The following is a 19712-nucleotide window of genomic DNA, read 5'->3' as shown; positions in this document are numbered from 1 at the left end:
TAAAAAATAAACTATAAGTTAGTAAAATAAACTATAAACTCATCATTAAAAGTCTGTTACCAAACATGTCTTTTATTGTTATATAAATTTATAGACTATAAACTATAAGCTCAAAAATCGCATGCCAAACAGAGCCTGAAATAATTATTTATTTTAATTTTTAATATAAAATTAATTACTTAATTTAATTATAATTAATATTATCAATATTATTTTCAATTAATACATGCCCTAGGGACACTCCTTAGTATTACCTTTTTTAAAAAAAAAAACTAGTGACTCACTTGACGACAAGTTGACGTAGACAATGCCTACTAATATATTTAATGTAAGTTATTGGCGGTGGAAAGTGTGACCAAATTTTTTCTCAAACATAAATACTCTTTAAACTTTCGTAGCAGGTAGTTGAGATATATTCATTTTTTCTATAAAGTCCATCATTTGAGAAACCACCATAATCATAACAACAAAGAAAAAAAAAACTCAAAAAACCAACAATGGAGGTACTAAGAGTACAAACAATAGCTCATCAAGCCAAAGACTCACCAATCCCCTCCATCTTCGTTAGGGCAGAAACCGAACAACCAGGAATAACAACCGTCCCCGGCGTCAAACTGGAGGTCCCGATAATTGACTTCAGCAATCCAGATAGAGAAACGTTACAAAGCGAGATAACGGAGGCAGCTAAAGAGTGGGGGATGTTCCAACTTGTGAACCATGAGATTCCAAGTAATGTTATAAGAAAGTTGCAAAGTGTTGGCAGAGAGTTCTTTGAGTTGCCGCAAGAAGAGAAAGAGGTTATTGCTAAACCTGTTGGGTCGAATTCAATTGAAGGGTATGGGACTAGTCTGCAGAAAGAGGTGAATGGGAAGAAAGGTTGGGTGGATCATTTGTTTCATATTATTTGGCCTCCTTCTTCTGTTAATTATAGTGTTTGGCCTAACAAACCTGCTTCTTACAGGTATATTCTAGGTTTATAATTTAAAATTATTTTCAAGATTAATGTGGTTAGGGTTAATTATATAGTATTAGTTAATTAGTTAGTTTATTGATGCACATAATTACCATGTTTTAAAATAAAATATTTATACAAATAATTATGTTTTAAAAATAAAATATTTACAGAAATAATATTAGACAAAACTAATAGTTTTTATTAAAATTAAATTAATAATATACTGTAATAATATAAAAAAAATAAGTATTAGAGTTTTATATGAGAAGTTGAATTTATTTTTATTCAGCTTCAAAAAATATCATGAAAGTTAATTTTATACAAATTTTTAGTTTTTTTACCCTAACAAATTTATTTATTTTGATTCGCAATCTCATTCATAGAACTGTCAAAATAGACTACTCAGTCTAAATGGATCGGCCCTACAGTCAAATCTCGAATTTTTTATACTTGGATTAAAAAAATCTGTTGTAATATGAATTTGAAAATTAATACCCAATTTTAGATTGATTAGTTCTGGTCTACGCACCTCTAAACGAATTTCTTTTTTACAAAAAATTAAAATAAAATCTCAAAAAATTTATTATAAATATAATTTAAAATTATATTATCTTAAACATAAAACATTTTAAGTATTATATTATTTTTTATAAATATTATAATATATTTTTAAATTGTATAAAATAATACTTGAAAATTTAAGATAAAGATAAATTAATAGAATACAAAAAAGAGTGTTGATTATATTAATGTATAATAGTTAAAAGAGAAAGATTAAATAAAATAGAGACAAAATTTAATAAAATGAGAAAAATTAATATCTTACTTTATAAAAATTAATATAATTTTTTTAAAATTTATAGTTATCGAACTTAATAGGTTATCCACAGTTGATACTAGGTTAGCATAATGGATTTTTGTAAGATTGGATTAAATAGCCTTGAAAAATATAAACTTTAATTTTAAAATTTAAACTCTATAATTTTTTTAGATTTGATAGACCAATTTATATGAGCTAGTTTATTTTAACAGCTCTATTCGTACGAGATATTAAAAGGTACAAAATTATAATATTTTTCATATTAAAATGAATTAGTTGGATAAATATTTTAAAGTTTGTTCTTAATTAATTATGATATATATTTTAATAAATGATTCTTGAGAGTGAAAAATACTTGCATGAGCACAAACACAACAGTTGGCTATACAAACAATCAATCACAATTTTGTATTAATTAAAAATAAAAAATATTCGTTTCTTTCTCCTACTCAATCACAACCCCATGAATCCAATTAAAAAAGAAATTAAATTTTAAATAAATTTAAAATTTTCTCTTTTCTTATTGGTTGTTCCTAACACTCGTGATTTATGTTCGTTTCCATGATTTATGAGAAGCACCGCCTTCTTGTGAAGTATATGGGAAAAAATGGGAATTGTCACGGCCTTAAAACATGGAGCTTGTATGTTGAGCTAACCTTATCATGTCACGGCCTTAGGTCGTTTATTATTTTACCCAGCTACTAGTTCAAACAAACTCTTAACTGGATCATGTTTGGATCTGTACAATGTGATAGAATATATTTTGAAAAAATTCTTAGGCAAACGCATTTCTAATAAGTGGTTTTACATATAACGAAACATAGTTTTTTATTAATTAAAAAAATAAACAAATAATTTTTTCTCTCTTTTCTTATCACAACCACACTATTAAATCAAATTAAAAAATAAATAGCATATATCAAACCGTTGTCTTTGAGTAAAAAATATTATTCTTTATCAGTACGCTAACTAACTTACGTATCATATTGAGTTGAACAATTAATATTTATTTATTTATTTATTTAAAATTTATAATTTATAAAAAAAATAATATTTAAAGTCCATAATTTTTGGAGGTCGTAGGTCTGATTTTTCGGACCCAAGGCCGATTCTGTTGAGATGTATATATCGAATTAAATTATTTAGTTGTATTTTATTGTGTTAAATTAATAAAAATACTCAAATAGAATGTAATATTTCATCTATTCCTCTTGATATTCATAGATTTAAAAGAGTCTGAATCGTCTGAAATATGCGTTTTAATTTTTTATTTTTTTTTACGAGTAAGAGACATGTATCTTTTAAGTGTCCGTATTTTTCTATGAAATTTCAGTCTTGTCCTAATTTTCTTTTAAGAGAATCAAAATTTTAAATCCACATGTCCTCCCCACTCCCACACGTTTTTCTTATTGACTTTTGCATATCCTTAGTATTAACAAAGTAATTAATGTTATTTATTGCTTTTGACAATAGTGCACATACGATTTAAATTTAATAATGAGAGGTTGGTATCTGTTAGTTCACGTCACCACCACAAGTACAAATTCAATTAAAAATATGTATATGAAAAGAAAAAAAAAAAGGAAAAATCGCAATGCAATGAATAGCTTATATTATTAGTAACTAACAAATGTTAAAACTATCACGTGCATGCAGTTTCAACCTTTTAAAAAGAAGATTAATAAGGCTCTTATATTTAATTTCAATATATTGAATAATTAATAGAACTAATCTTCACTTGATTTTTTTTTTCTTAGAGAGGTGAATGAAGAATATGGAAAGTATCTACGTGGAGTGATAGACAAACTATTCAAAAGCTTATCAATAGGGCTTGGACTTGAAGAGCATGAACTTAAGGAAGCTGCAGGTGGAGATAACATGATTCACCTATTGAAAATAAACTACTACCCACCTTGTCCAAGTCCTGATCTTGTCTTAGGTGTGCCACCACACACTGACATGTCTCATGTCACCATTCTTGTCCCTAATGAAGTACAGGGCCTCCAAGCCTCAAGAGATGGTCAATGGTACGATGTTAAGTATGTCCCCAATGCTCTTATCATTCACATTGGCGACCAAATGGAGGTATGCATTTAATTTGCCACACATTTTTGAAATGTTCTGTAAAATCAGTTCAGTTGATAGTTCTACAGAGATATCAGATTTGAAGTACTGATGTTTAATTTTTAATTTTATGGTTACATAGATACTAAGCAATGGGAAATATAAGGCTGTGTTGCATAGAACAACGGTGAACAAAGATGAGACAAGAATGTCTTGGCCAGTTTTCATTGAGCCTCAAGGAGATTTTGAAGTTGGTCCTCTCCCAAAGTTGATTAACAAAGACAATCCAGCAAGGTTCAAGACCAAGAAATATAAGGATTATGCTTATTGTAAGCTTAATAAGATTCCTCAGTAATGGAAAAAGGCTTTGCAGCATAATAATTTGGTGGACATTTCATGTCACACTAGGAATATATTGTTGCTTGTGTTGGTTAGTTTTAACAAATTGTCATGTGGCATGCATGAACAACATAAAATATGTAGCTAATGTTGGGTGCTATGATTTTGTTATTATGAATTTCACTAGACTTTTTTATTTTTATTTTTAATTAAAAAAAACTTGGATACCATAAAAAAAACATAAACTACAGCCTAATAATATGGAGAGAAGAAAAAAATAGATAATTTTACATAACAGTTATAAAACAATGGAAATATTGCAAAATCTCACAAATATTTTCTAACAACTTGTTATTATTTTTTAATTAACGAGCCTTTAATATTAATATCAATAAAGAAGATAAACCATGCATTAACATATGAAATACAATTAAGAAATATAAAATAGAATTATAAAATAAAATTATAAAATATGAATATAAAATATGTGCAACTATGAAATAATTTACTTACATTGGAAATATCTTTTATAGAAGAAAAGTCTAAGTTTTTACTAGACTTAATGTAGAAACATGTGGGTGAGTCGGTTGCTATCAAAATCGGGATGCAAGTCTTGTTTTTATGAGATGGTGGATAAAATTCTTGGAGATTTTTCTTTAGTTTAAGTTCATGGTCGATATCAATCTTCTTTGGAATCACATGCTTTTCTCTTGCTCCATCTCTTTCAATCATCTCAGATTTGTTTGGAGTTGATGTTTTGTGATTTTCAAGGTCTCTATCAATCTTCTTTAAAATCACGTCATTTTCTTGTGCTCTATCTCTTTCAATCATCTCAGAATTATTGGGAGTGAATGTTTTGTGATTTTCAAAAGTATGATTAAGATTCTCAAATTTAATCAATATAAATCTCTTAAAATGATCAATATCATGTATTACATCATCAAATCTTCTTTTCAATTTTGTCACCCTTTATTGTAGTAAATAATGTTCACCTTGATTATTAATTTATTAACAATATTACTAGTAAATAACAAACGGTTCAAAATAATAAACAAACACTCTATAAATAAAAATAAATAAAATTATAATGTAATTACCTCATGGCCAACTGCTTTAGAGTGCATGTTAGCAAATTCATCATAATTTTCCATTCTCTTTTTTCGAATGTAATTAATTTCTCTATGGCTCAATTTATTTTTTTTAAAAAATCTTGTTCTCTACCTATAATAAAATAAAATTTATAAAAAATAAATTATATTTATTAAAATAATATATGTATACTTTAAAGACATCACATCTTCAAAAGAAGTATTTTGTGGAATATATTCCTTTTTATCAGAACTATTTTTTCTCTCTAAAAAGTAAGGGATTTTGTTCTCCACACTTTTCATTTTTTTTGTTTATGTTCGAGAACATCATCTTTTTGACTATTTATTATATAAAATAATATAAAATATTATGAATTTGTTCACAAACTTCTAACAATTTAACCATTGTTAAATAAAAAAATTAATCCATATTATTATAAAATGAAAATAGAAAAAACTAAAACAAATTAGAAGAAATAGTATTTGAGCATTTACTTGGAGGATGATAGGTAAATTAGAGAGATATTTTTTCCACAAGAATCTAACATACAACATTTGATTGGTTTGCCAAAGGGGATGTAGCACACTCATCTTCAATCTTTTGTTGCTTGAAATTGTACTAATTTAGTTAGCAATCCACACCTTATAACTTTTGCAAAGAAAAAAAATAGAAGAAAAAAAGATATATACATAGATAGAATTGATTAACAGAATGGGAACTGTGCAAATTGAAAAAAATTGCTGCAATCACCAAAAATAAAATTAAGTGTTGTAGTGGAAAACTAATAACTCAAAAACTGAAAAAAAAACTTGTGTCGTTTATACTTTTTACGCGAATGACATTTTCTTGGTCATATATATGTATCAATTTAATAAATTATTTCCTTTTTTATTTTAATTTCAAAATAAATTAAATTCCTTTATTGAGGAGGAGTTGAAATAATTTTATACGCAAATTACTTTTTCATTTTTAAATTTAATTGTTACTTTTAAATATTAGTTTTTAAGTAATTTTTTTAAAAATAATATAATTGAATGGTTGTGATGCATTGATAGTGTAATAAATTTTACACTGATAGTGCATTGCAATTAAACTCTTATTTTTAATAAGAATAAATATTAAATGTTTTTAATTTTATTTTAATAATCACTACTTTTTAGATTATATCACTAGTACAAAAATGTTAATTTACACCCGTTTTTTATTAAATTAATACCCATTATTTTTAATAAAAATCGGGTGTATATCCACAGGGTGAGAAATGTCTAACAAATTTACACCCGTTATTTTTAACAAAAATCGGGTGTAATTGGGCATAATTATGTTTTTAATTACACCATGTTTTAATAAAAATCGGGTGTAATTACGTTTTTAATTACACCTTGTTTTAATAAAAATCGGGTGTAATTGGGCGTAATTACGTTTTAATTACACCCTGTTTTAATTAAAATCGGGTGTAAATGGGCTTAATTACGTTTTAATTACACCCTGTTTTAATAAAAATCGGGTGTAATTGGGGTTAATTACGTTTTAATTACACCCTATTTTAATAAAAATCGGGTGTAATTGAGCTTAATTATGTTTTAATTACACCCTATTTTAATAAAAATCGGGTGTAAATATGTTCTTAATTACCCCCTATTTTAGTAAAAATCTGGTGTAAATACGTCATTTATACACCCTATTTCATAAACACCATTTAGTTATATTTTATTTTCAGTCATAATTGCAAATACTATAAAATCATACTTATAAAAATCATATTTTAACTAAGTCAAAATATTTTTAATATTAACCAAAAAGTATACAAAATCATGTGCAATCATAATATTTCAAGTACTATAAGATCATACACATAAAAATTATATTTTAACTAAGTCATAACACTTTCTTCATATATAAGTTTTCTTCTTCTTCTTTGGCTTTTGTTTTGGCAACATTTTTATCTCCTTATCCTCTTCAACCATTTGCATTTGATCTGGTAGATTTTGCTCCTCAAACTTTTGATTTTCAACCATTTGCAAAAATACTTGAGCCCAAAGTTGACGAATATGGTCGATTGTCTCTTTTTCATATGGTGACGTGTCTGTAAATATCTACAAGTTCAACATATAATAAATTAACAATATTAAAACAATAATTTATATGTTTTTCAATAAATTTAAAGATAACTAATGGATTATCAATGATATCCTTTATTCATCGGTGCTCTAAGTCATGACCAACAGAAACTTACAAACTTGAAACATGAAATGAAAAATAGTAAATACAACAAAAAAACTTAAATACAATGTCAACGGGAACACCAAAACCAAACACACGCCAACCTGTACGATGCATCAGCAACAGTGAATACATGTGGACTGAGTTCACCAAATGGAGCTCCCATCATGTGGTTATTGTACAAATGAGGAAGCTTTGTGAATGGATTAACAACAATTAAAATGCTCCCCGTATATGTCTAACAAAGACAAAAAAAAAGTCAGAAAAAAAAAACTAAATAGTCCATCTGAAGAAAAATGGTTAACATTAGAGGCATGTAAAGGAAGAAAAAAGAGCAAGACCCATACCTGAAATGGGTAACTGAGTATCCTCTGAAGAAAACATGTGTTCGATTTGGATCAACATTGTTGTCAATCCATCTAGCCCACGTGGTCAATGCTCTTTTATATGCATCCAGAACTTTGAGTCTCGGGTACACATGGTTGCCTTCTTGATAATAGTCTTCTCTGTAACATTACCAGATGACAAATGAGAATCACAAATGGTAAAACTTTGATAGTAGTCATCTCTGTAACATTAATTTCTTGCTTGGAAAAGAAATTTGGTGAAACAACTTAGCAACAGTAAAACTATGATAGTATAGCAGGCATGAACTTAAATTCCATACTGTATTTAGTTGTAATTCAGAAACAACATTACGAACCTTACATGTATTTCATATAAGGAAGACAAGAAATTGATATCTAGATTGGAAAGCAATCTTACATGTAAAATCTTTAATCAGGGAATGTGAATCTTAATATCATGTTAAAATTCTATTGTTATTCACTTCAAATAAGACCATTATCGCTAAAGATTTCAAGACCACTTTCAAGCATAGAACCATAGCAATGTGAAGGAAGTTTTACGAGTGGTAAAAGACAGACTCACCCCTTAGACGTCTTTTCATGTGTCCACCAATGCCCTGTATTGAAAACTATGATCTCAGCATCATGATACCTGATAGTTTTCTCGTCCATCAAATCCAATCTTAATGTCTCAATAGTCCCATTTACGCCTTGGAAAGTCGACTCTCGAACAATGAATGTTGAACTCACAAAATCTACTGAACAATTATAATCCTATAAATAACCACACAAAAAAATCAATGAGATGCCATTACAAGTTTAATACTCAAGAAAAATATCAAAGATGTACTAGAGAAGCTTGCCTCAAATCTAAAAGAGTAGACACCTTTCTTCTTAAATCTCCTTTTTCCTGAAATTTCGTGAACACGTTTCTTGTCACTGATACTTTGACGTAGAATACACACCATGGACTCCCACATGTTCCTGTTCAGTGAATCCCCAACGAAAACCAATCTTTGCCCTCGCAACTTTTCCAGGAAATCAGTTGCATTCAAACTGAGAGGTGACATCAATAATTGATAAATATACAAGGATAACATTCATATATTCTATGGTTTAAAATGAAACTCACAATCACTGGTTTGATTATAGTTGAAATGACTATAAACCAACACTGAGATTAAAACACAGCCTACAAAAATAAACAAGCGTTGCGGTCCTCCATAAGGTTACTCACTCTGAATTCATAACCTTAATGAACAAAACGCATTATTCAGTCCTTAGAATTATTCAAACTTGCTTAACTTTCACCTTTGGTTATCTCTTGTAGGGTGTAATAAGAAATGACTTCGTAGTTTATAGACTGAAATATACCATCATTTTTAAGATGAGGTACATTTCTATGAATCGTAGTACCATTTAACTCAATTTGACACCTTTAGATAATCATTTATCAGTCGTTTATTCCCTTGATAAAAATAAAATCCAAATGCACGGAATGTATCAATCCCCACATTACTTCTTGGATTCCTACATTGATATCGACCCAAGACCTAACACCATAAGGCAACCATTCTTCCCTATATCATCCAATCTTTCCTCTAAATTGCAGTAGTGGTTGCAGTCGCAATGTGGCAGTTGCCGTTGCGACGGCACTTGTTTCCGGAATCATCGTAGACGCAATCATCGTAGATAAGGCAAAATCAGAATAATAATCACCTTTTTTCCGGAATCCGTTTATGTGAGGTGGAAGAGAGGTTAGAGAGAGAGAGAGAGGGAGGAAGAAAACAGAATAGAGAGAGAGAGAGAACAAGAAATGGAGTGAGAGTTACGGGTTGGCATACCGGTTAAATTCTCCAAGAAATGGTTTTCATCTGAATTCTCTCGAGCTAAATTTTTCTTTTTCTTGTAGTATCGAACCGCGACAAAAGGCCCATTAAGGCCTATATCTATGGCAAATTGACACAAAGGATCAAAACAAAATACAAGAACAAGAAGGAAGATAATATTTTTTGATCCTCCTGCACCTATTAATCATATTTTAAATATTAAAGGAACTAACTTTCAAGAGCTTGTAATGTTGAAAATTCTGCTATAGAAGGGTAACAATTGGTCAAGACGAGAATGAATGCAAAATAGAAGGCAATGTATGAAAGACTAAAATTAAAATATAAAATATAAACATTTCATGAGCTAAAATAAAGACAAGCAAACCTCTTTGACACTCAAAGCTGCTCCACCTCTTGAATCACCATCCAGCTTTGTCAAGATGGCACCAGTTATTCCAATCTCAAGATTGAAAGTAGTCACCAAAGCTGTTCACAAAAAAAAAAATAGTAAGTCTGATTTTTTGGTTGGTTTTGGCACAAAATTATAACTAAATCAAAGAAATATTGTTCTTATGGTTTCTCAAGGTGTCATCTATGGACAAATGCAGAGACTAATTCCTTTGATGATCTATGGTGCATTTAATGGCCATCTCTCTCAAATGATGAAATTCCATACGCACAAGTCAAGGATCAAACCTTTGACCATATGCTTAAGGAACTTGAGCGTTTCCCCCTCAGACCACACCAGTTTGGTAGTAAAAATTATATTTAATAATATGCCAACCATTAATTTAGTATCAATTCATAAATATTAACAACTTATTTTTATAGAAACTATTTTCTTCATGTAAAGGTAAAAGAATAAATGCTTATAACTTCACTTCTGAATACCTGCTGCTTCTTGCCCTGTCATAGCATCCACAACTAACAAGACTTCTGTTGGATTCAGTGCCTGTTTCACTTCTTTTAACTCGTCCATCATAGCTCTGTCTATCTGTTTCATAATAAATAACAACGATGATGAGCATATGTGAATTTATTCGAGCATTAAAAATATCATAAATAATTATTCATTATAAAGTTTCCAATCATATAAAGAATTACCTGCAGCCTACCAGCAGTGTCAACAATAACCACGTCAATTTTCTTCATTTTGGCCTCTTCAAAACCTTGTTTAGCAATCCCTGAAGGCTTAACATCGGTACCTGCTGTATAGACAGGCACATCCACCTGATACAAGCTATAACTAATTATAAATATGTAACTAGGTGCAAATAGAGAGAATACAGAACAAGAGTTAAGTCAAATAATGCTAATTGGAACTTGAATCTTGATACTAGATTCCTGATTCAATTTGTTAAAACATAAGGCTCCATTTATTCTATGAAAACATTTTCTGTTTTCATTTTCTAAAAGATGTTCATTTTAAATTGCAAATGAGATGTGAAACTCTTAAAATGAACAATTGTGATGGAGAAAAGATGAAATGCCAGTTAGAAATGATGCATTTTTTAAAATAATGAAAACAATCTTTTGACTAGTAAAATTAACACAAGTTTTAAGAAATAAAAAATAGAAAAACGTTTTGACATAGTAGACGGGGTCTAAGAATGCTTGCGACATTTCTCTTCTTTCCTTCATAATTTTAGAGTCAGACAAGTCATTGAGTAGATTGCAAGATGCTAAAGCACCACTGTTAGGAGTCCCACATTGAGTAGATAAAGTGGTCAATATAGTACTTAAGCCACGAGACTCTCCCGCCTAATGGAATAGTCTTTTGGGTTGGATACTCCGCACAACTGGTGCTCTTTTCGAGAGTTTGACCACAGAAACAGTTGAATTTAAACACTATTTTAAGGCCGATCAATTGAACCCTTGAAACCAAAAACACATACATATTTGAGTCTAAAAATATTGTTTTGAGTGAAACCCTACAATGTGAAGTTTAATCAAAATAAAAAGATACTTTATAGGTATAATTGAAATCTACCATCGCCAAAATCATTAGCAGAATGCTGGTTATGACTCATAAGGTGGTTACTGTGAGCTGGCTATGACTCATGACAGTAAGGTGCCCATAACAGTGGTTCACAACTGGAAGTAGTAGTCCTTGTTGCCACTCATCTAACCAAATATATCACCAAACACCTTATGTAAATCATTCAATTGGAGATTTTCAACATAAAAAGAAAATTTAGTTTTTGGGAAGAGGATAATGTTAGTGTTAATATAACACATTTGAAAATAAATCAACTAAACAATTACTAATGAGTAGGAATTCAAATAAGGAGCCCAAGAATCCTAGTATCGAAAGGAACACCTGAAACCTAGAAAAGAAATCAAAATTGAGTGAAAAGTCAAAATCCATAGTGGGTACCAATCAGATTTATGATTTTAAAAAACAGTTTGGGATTTTTAAGTTTTGAAGAAAAACAAGGTTGTGGAGGCTGACAAGGGTCTTCCACGCTGGTTCATTCAAACAATAACAAATTGAAAAATAAATTATAGGAAAATGAAGAGTAAGTTAATATAGAAGAAGAAACATGTAAAAGAAAGAAAGAAAATGAAGAACCAAAGCCGATGGTTCGAACAGACATTTTTACAAACACTTTCCATGCATCCATCTCTCACATTTGAAAGTTCAAATTTACCTATTAATTTTACATTTAGCATAAACAAATTGTTGAGAAATTACAAGAAAAAAGAATCATAAAATTTGGAGTTAAATATCTAAGAGAAACAGTGAGAACTTACTTGGGTATGATTGAATCAGATAACGATGATCGATGTCGTTGCTGCATTGAGCTCACCTGTGTTCTCGAATCATTGCAGTTGTGTGTGTCAGTTTTCGTTTTCGCCGATGATGATGATGTGGTCTGTGAGGTGAAGCTCGCGTCGGTGTTTGCGATTGCGTTGAAAATTGGAGGAAATCAGTGCTGAAAGTTGATATTAAAGATGGAGGATCTGTAGGTTGTGCTTCTGTTGTTGATGCACCGTGGATGTTGTTGAATTTGCTTAAAGGATAAGGTTGTGTCGATGTGCTGCAGATGGATGATGGGTTTTGTGTGTTGCGTTGTTGCAATCTGAATAGTGAGGCAAGTGAAGTTGTATGTTGGAAACTCTCTTGCAGGTGCGTCAATGAAACAAATGTTTGAAGATCGTGGATATGTTGATTTGCGGTGACGAGTTGAGTTATAAAATTAAATAAATTTTTTTAAGTAATTTAAATTTACACCCGATTTTAAATTTAATGGGAGTAATTGAGATCTGATTATAATAATATTTTTAATTTACACCCGATTTTTAATAAATAGAGTGTAATTTGTCACATATTAATCTTTAAAATGAAACTTTATTTACAAAATTGCCATCACGTTTTTAATTTACACCCGTTTTTAGAATATCGGGTGTAAATTTTTAAATTATATTGTTTTTTTTATACTAGTGTATTTTCAAAAATATAATATATAAATTATTACTTTTAATTTTTAAATCAAAAGATAAAGTTTAAAACAAATAATTGAAGTATATGTTGAAAACCAATTGAATTTTTAAATTAAAAGATAAAGTTTAAAACAAACTCGGTGTAAATTAAATTAAAAGTAAAAACAACATTGTAGCCATACATGTCAAGTTAGTTGATACCCGAGAGTTTCCAAAGATTACCGTAGGGAGAGTAATGAATTGGGAAAGACCTCGGTAACTAATGTTTTAAAAATCCTTCAAGGAGGATGATTTGGGAGAAGGATTCACCGAGTGGGTCAAATGTGACTTAAAGAAAGGTAATAATATTTTCTTTTGCCATAGTTGTTGGTTGGTCGATCAACCGCTTCGTGTTTACTTTCTGCACTTGTTTGATCGTACAACCAACAAATTATGTGTGGTGAACGACATCATTAAATCAAACAATGGTGACATTTGGTGGAATTGGGATGCCATCTTTGAGGTTGATGTTTTGATCCATTTGGTCCCGAATGACACATTCACCAACACGGCCGCAACGGGCATGGCAATCGGGGAAGATCTTAAGGCTTTATGTGAGCTCCTTCAAGGAGTAGAGTTGGACATATCGACAAAGGATGAATTTCATTGGAATCTCACATCTAGTGGGGATTTCACGGTGTCTAGTGTCTCGCAAATGGTGTCTAGTGCAAAAGAGATAGCTTGGACAACCTCCTCCATCAAGTTGTTGGACGTTATTTGGAAGACATTCATTCCGGAAAATATCAAGATTTTTTATTGGAGATTCTTCATCAATAGACTTCCGCTAAAAGATATTCTTGTTAATAGAGGTGTGTCTACCTTAGCTTCCATTGATTGCCCTTTTTGTTCTAATTTTCCGGAATCGTTGGATCACCTTGTTAGAACAAGATTTGTTCTGATCAATATTCTTAGTTTTGATGATAACAAGGATATGAATTTTGTATGAGATAATGTGGTACTCTAATACTATGCAATTTTCATTTCAGGAATTATACAAAGAGTATGCACAAAATCAGCGCAAGAAGCAACTGACTCAGAAGGTTCAGCATGCAACATCAGAACATGGTCTGGCAAGACATCAGAAGATGGTCAAGCAGAATCAGAACATGGGTCTATGGAAGCATCAGAAGAACTTGAGATCAGAAGCAGAAGCAATAAAGTTCTCATGGTATCACGCTCAGAAGCACTTCAAGGTCAGAAGACAAGAAGATGCTCTGCACCAAGCTTTTTGACTCTGATGATATTCAAATGTTGTTTACACAAACATCAGATCAGAAGCAAGTACTAGACTGACAGGCTACGCTGACTGACAAAAGGAACGTTAGAAGCTATTAAAGGCAACGTCAGTAGACACAGCGGAAACAAGGCTCGAGGTAGTTGACAAAAGAGTGAAACATTAAATGCAATGTTGTACGGAATACGCAAAGCATTAAATGCTTCCAACGGTCATCTTCTCAAACGCCTATAAATATGAAGTTCTGATGAGAAGCAAAGGTTGAACAACAACGAACGAATTACAAACTCTGAACCAACTTGCAGAAACGTTGTTCAAATCAAAAGCTCTCAAACTTAATCATCAACCTCACTTATTGTTGTTGTAATATTATAGTGAGATTAAGCTTAAACTTTAAGAGAAATATCACAGTTGTGATTATAGCTTTTCAGAAGCATTGTAATACTCTTAGAATTTGTTTACATTAAGTTGTAAGAACTAGAGTGATCAGGTAGATCAGAATACTCTAGAAAAGTCTTAGAGGTTGTCTAAGCAGTTTGTTCCTAGAGTGATCAGGTTGTGATCAGGATACTCTAGAAGACTTAGCAGTTGGCTAAGTGGAAAACCATTGTAATCAAGTGTGATTAGTGGATTAAATCCTCAGGTGAGGTAAATCACTCCAAGGGGGTGGACTGGAGTAGTTTAGTTAACAACGAACCAGGATAAAAATCATTGTGCAGATTGTTTTTATCTTACAAGTTTTAAAGCTACACTTATTCAAACCCCCCCCCCCTTTCTAAGTGTTTTTCTATCCTTCAATTGGCATCAGAGCGCCGGTTCTAAGGTGCAAGCACTTAACCGTGTTTAGAAAAGATTCAGGAAGAGAAAAACGCTTCAGTAAAAGATGGCTGGTGAAATTCCAACAAACACACTTACATCTACATCTGGCTCTGCTGAGCAATACAATAAAAATGGTAACAATGGTTATACCAGACCACCAGTATTTGATGGTGAAAACTTTGAATATTGGAAAGATAAACTGGAAAGTTACTTCCTTGGTCTAGACTGTGACTTATGGGATCTTCTGGTGGATGGTTACAAACATCCAGTGAATGCTACTGGCGTAAGGCTTACAAGACAAGAAATGAATGATGATCAAAAGAAGCTTTTCAAAAATCATCATAAATGTAGGACTGTTTTGCTGAATGCTATCTCTCATGCTGAGTATGAGAAGATATCTAACAGGGAAACTGCCCATGATATATATGAGTCATTGAAAATGACCCATGAAGGAAATGCTCAAGTCAAGGAGACCAAAGCTCTTGCTCTAATCCAGAAATATGAAGCTTTTAAGATGGAGGACGATGAAGATATTGAGAAGATGTTCTCAAGATTTCAAACGCTAACTGCTGGATTAAGAGTTCTGGACAAAGGCTACACCAAGGCTGATCATGTAAAGAAGATCATCAGAAGCTTGCCCAGAAGATGGGGTCCAATGGTGACTGCATTCAAGATTGCAAAGAATCTGAATGAGGTTTCTTTGGAAGAGCTAATCAGTGCCTTGAGAAGCCATGAGATAGAGCTGGATGCAAATGAGCCTCAGAAGAAAGGTAAGTCCATTGCATTAAAATCTAATATTAAAAAATGCACTAACGCTTTTCAGGCTGAAGAAGTAGATTCCAAAGAATCAGAATCAGAAGAAGAAGATGAACTGTCCATGATCTCCAGAAGGGTAAACCAACTCTGGAAGAGCAAACAAAGGAAGTTCAAAAGCTTCAGAAGTTCAAAGAAATTTGAACGAGGAGAATCTTCTAGTGGCAGAAGATTTGACAAGAAGAAGGTAGTCTGCTATGAGTGCAATGAGCCTGGACACTTCAAGAATGAATGTCCAAAACTTCAAAAGGAGAATCCCAAGAAGAAGTTTCATAAGAAGAAAGGTCTTATGGCAACATGGGATGATTCTGAATCAGAATCAGAATCAGACTCTGAAGGAGAGCAAGCTAACTTTGCACTGATGGCCACAGTGGATGATGGATCAGAATCTACATCAAAATCAGATTCTGAAGAGGTATTTTCTGAACTATCTAGAGAAGAGTTAGTTTCCAGTTTAACTGAACTTCTGGAACTCAAGGCTCATCTTAGTATCAAATACAAAAAGCTGAAAAAGCAATTTGAATTTGAAACTAAGAAGCTGGAGTTGGAAAATTCTGAACTGAAGGAAAAAGTTTTAAAATTATCCAAAGATAGTGGATCTCCTTCTGAATCAGAAAAATCCATTCCTAGTCTCAATCATATTCTGAAAGAATATGACTCGAGTTTCAGAAAGTTCCTATCTAGAAGTATTGGCAGAAGTCATCTTGCTTCTATGATATATGGTGTTTCTGGAAACAGAAGGTTTGGCTTTGGCTATAAGGGTGATACCTCACATAAATTTGAACCTGTTGATGATTTGAAAATCACATACAAGCCATTGTATGATCAGTTCAAATATGGCCATGCACATGATATTAGGCTCACTTCACATGCACAGAGTTTTAACACTGTACACACCAAGAAGCATGTGACACAACCTAAGAAATATCATGCTGTCAAACCTAAAGAATATCATGTTGTTCCTCCTGTTAACTATTATGCTAAACCCAAGTTCAATCAGAACTTGAGGAAAACTAACAAAAAAGGACCCCAGAAATTGTGGGTACCTAAGGAGAAGATAATTTCTGTTGCAGATATCCTTAGCTGCAAAGAGGACAAAGCACAAAATGTCATGGTACCTGGACTCTGGGTGCTCGCGACATATGACGGGAAGAAGGTCAATGTTCCAAGACCTGGTGCTTAAGTCAGGTGGAGAAGTCAAGTTTGGAGGAGATCAGAAGGGCAAAATTATTGGCTCTGGAACCATAAGTATTGGTAACTCTCCTTCCATAACTAATGTACTTCTTGTAGAAGGATTAACGCATAACTTATTGTCCATAAGTCAATTAAGTGATAATGGTTATGATATAATCTTCAATCAAAAGTCTTGCAAGGCTGTAAGTCAGAAGGATGGCTCAATCCTATTTACAGGCAAGAGAAAGAACAACATCTATAAGATTGATCTTTCAGATCTTGAGAAGTAGAAGGTGACTTGCCTTATGTCTGTTTCTGAAGAGCAATGGGTCTGGCACAGAAGATTAGGACATGCTAGTTTGAGAAAGATTTCTCAGATTAACAAACTAAATCTGGTCAGTGGTCTCCCAAATCTAAAATATAAATCAGATGCTCTTTGTGAAGCATGTCAGAAGGGCAAGTTCTCCAAACCTGCATTCAAATCTAAGAATGTTGTCTCTTCCTCAAGGCCATTAGAACTTCTGCACATTGATCTGTTTGGACCAGTCAAAACAACATCTATTAGAGGGAAGAAATATGGATTAGTCATCGTAGATGATTATAGCCGCTGGACATGGGTAAAGTTCTTAAAACACAAGGATGAGTCTCATTCAGTGTTCTTTGAATTCTGCACTCAGATCTAATCTGAGAAGGAGTGCAAAATCATAAAGGTCAGAAGTGATCATGGTGGCGAATTTGAGAACAGATTCTTTGAGGAGTTCTTCAAAGAAAATGGTATTGCCCATGATTTCTCTTGCCCTAGAACTCCACAGCAAAATGGAGTTGTAGAGCGAAAGAATAGGACTCTGCAAGAAATGGTCAGAACCATGATCAATGAGACCAATATGGCTAAGCACTTCTGGGCAGAAGCAATAAACACTGCATGTTATATTCAGAATAGAATCTCTATAAGACCTATTCTAAATAAGACTCCTTATGAATTGTGGAAGAACAGAAAGCCCAACATTTCATATTTTCATCCCGTTGGATGTGTGTGTTTTATTCTGAATATTAAAGATCATCTTGGTAAGTTTGATTCTAAGGCACAAAAATGTTTTCTTCTTGGATATTCTAAACGCTCTAAAGGCTACAGAGTATACAATACCGAAACATTGGTTGTAGAAGAATCAATCAATATCAGGTTTGATGATAAGCTTGGTCTTGAAAAACCAAAGCAGTTTGAGAATTTTGCAGATATAGATATTGACATATCAGAAGCTGTAGAACCAAGAAGCAAAGCTCCAGAAGCTGAAAGTCTAAGAAGCAATGGATCAGAAGATCAAGTTGCTGCATCTCTAGAGAATCTCAGGATTTCTGAAGAGCCAATAGTCAGAAGATCTTCTAGACTCTCCTTAGCTCACTCAGAAGATGTGATCCTTGGAAAGAAAGACGATCCCATCATAACAAGAGCATTCCTTAAGAACAATGCAGAATGTCAGTTAGGTCTTGTTTCTTTGATCGAGCCAACTTCTGTTGATCAAGCTCTAGAAGATCCAGACTGGATAATTGCCATGCAAGAAGAACTAAATCAATTTACAAGGAATGATGTATGGGATTTGGTTCCTAGACCAAAAGGATTCAACATCATTGGTACTAAGTGGGTGCTCAGAAACAAGCTTAGCGAAAAGGGAGAAGTGGTAAGAAACAAAGCCAGACTGGTGGCTCAGGGATATAGTCAGCAAGAAGGGATTGACTATACAGAAACCTTTGCACCAGTGGCCAGGTTAGAATCTATTCGCTTATTGATTTCTTTTGCCACTCAACATAACATCACTCTGTATCAGATGGATGTTAAGAGTGCCTTCTTAAATGGTTATATAGATGAAGAAGTCTATGTCCATCAACCTCCTGGTTTTGAAGACTCTAAGTCTCCAGAATATGTTTTCAAACTTAAGAAATCATAGTATGGATTGAAGCAAGCTCCCAGAGCTTGGTATGAAAGATTAAGTTCTTTCCTTCTGGACAATGGTTTCACTAGAGGTCAAGTGGACACAACTCTTTTCTGTAAAACATCTAAGAAGGATATTTTAATTTGTCAAATTTATGTTGATGATATTATCTTTGGAACATCTAATGCTTCACTTGGAAAGGAGTTTGCTAAGTCTATGCAGGCTAAATTTGAAATGAGTATGATGGGTGAACTCAAGTATTTCCTTGGGATTCAAATCAATCAAACTTCTGATGGAACCTATGTTCATCAAACAAAGTATGTGAAAGAACTTCTGAAGAAGTTTAATCTTTCTGAAAGCAAAGAAGCCAAAACTCCTATGCATCCAACATGTGTTCTAGGTAAGGATGAGGTAAGTAAGAAGGTAGATCAGAAGTTGTACAGAGGTATGATTGGATCTCTTCTATACTTAACTGCTTCTAGACCTGACATTCTATTCAGTGTTTGTTTGTGTGCTAGATTCCAATCAGATCCTAGAGAATCTCGCTTAACTGTTGTTAAGAGAATTCTGAGGTATCTGAAAGGTACTACTAACGT

The 19712-nt window shown here is 32.2% G+C and overlaps 3 protein-coding genes across 3 annotated transcripts; 1 reads left to right on the top strand and 2 right to left on the bottom strand.

Moving 5' to 3' along the window:
* The first annotated feature begins 372 nt into the window (after nt 1-372).
* On the top strand, nt 373-4374 carry LOC131649489 (flavonol synthase/flavanone 3-hydroxylase). Its single transcript, XM_058919250.1, has 3 exons — nt 373-961; nt 3533-3860; nt 3982-4374. The coding sequence occupies exons 1-3, from the start codon at nt 498-500 to the stop codon at nt 4192-4194; spliced, it is 1005 nt and encodes a 334-aa protein (XP_058775233.1). The 5' UTR covers nt 373-497; the 3' UTR covers nt 4195-4374.
* Nucleotides 4375-7706: 3332 nt separating this feature from the next.
* Nucleotides 7707-8907, bottom strand: LOC131648675 (protein trichome birefringence-like 2). Its single transcript, XM_058918410.1, has 4 exons — nt 8701-8907; nt 8421-8611; nt 7838-7996; nt 7707-7728 (listed from the first exon to the last, which is right to left on the bottom strand). Exons 1-4 carry the CDS (start codon nt 8905-8907, stop codon nt 7707-7709), a joined length of 579 nt encoding a protein of 192 aa, XP_058774393.1.
* A 1123-nt stretch (nt 8908-10030) lies between these two features.
* Nucleotides 10031-12493, bottom strand: LOC131648674 (signal recognition particle subunit SRP54, chloroplastic-like). The gene is made up of 4 exons (XM_058918409.1): nt 12477-12493; nt 10771-10912; nt 10558-10660; nt 10031-10152 (listed from the first exon to the last, which is right to left on the bottom strand). The coding sequence occupies exons 1-4, from the start codon at nt 12491-12493 to the stop codon at nt 10031-10033; spliced, it is 384 nt and encodes a 127-aa protein (XP_058774392.1).
* Nucleotides 12494-19712: the final 7219 nt, after the last annotated feature.

This window comes from Vicia villosa, linkage group LG2 (assembly GCF_029867415.1).
Source record: "Vicia villosa cultivar HV-30 ecotype Madison, WI linkage group LG2, Vvil1.0, whole genome shotgun sequence".
In the NCBI taxonomy this organism is placed as follows: Eukaryota; Viridiplantae; Streptophyta; class Magnoliopsida; order Fabales; family Fabaceae; genus Vicia; species Vicia villosa.
The sequence above is the reverse complement of the archived record's forward strand: the minus strand, read 5'-3'. Positions and strand labels throughout refer to the sequence as shown.

Excerpts from the sequence above, each read along its gene's own strand:
- LOC131649489 (XM_058919250.1), top strand. The coding sequence starts at position 498 with ATGGAGGTACTAAGAGTACAAACAATAGCTCATCAAGCCAAAGACTCA. Across the intron at positions 962-3,532 it reads AACAAACCTGCTTCTTACAG|AGAGGTGAATGAAGAATATG; the intron begins GTATATTCTAGG and ends TTTTTTTCTTAG. Across the intron at positions 3,861-3,981 it reads ACATTGGCGACCAAATGGAG|ATACTAAGCAATGGGAAATA; the intron begins GTATGCATTTAA and ends ATGGTTACATAG.
- LOC131648675 (XM_058918410.1), bottom strand. The coding sequence starts at position 8,907 with ATGTCACCTCTCAGTTTGAATGCAACTGATTTCCTGGAAAAGTTGCGA. Across the intron at positions 8,612-8,700 it reads TCTACTCTTTTAGATTTGAG|GATTATAATTGTTCAGTAGA; the intron begins GCAAGCTTCTCT and ends GGTTATTTATAG. Across the intron at positions 7,997-8,420 it reads CATGAAAAGACGTCTAAGGG|AGAAGACTATTATCAAGAAG; the intron begins GTGAGTCTGTCT and ends GTAATGTTACAG.
- LOC131648674 (XM_058918409.1), bottom strand. Across the intron at positions 10,661-10,770 it reads ACACTGCTGGTAGGCTGCAG|ATAGACAGAGCTATGATGGA; the intron begins GTAATTCTTTAT and ends ATTATGAAACAG. Across the intron at positions 10,153-10,557 it reads GACAGGGCAAGAAGCAGCAG|CTTTGGTGACTACTTTCAAT; the intron begins GTATTCAGAAGT and ends TTTTGTGAACAG.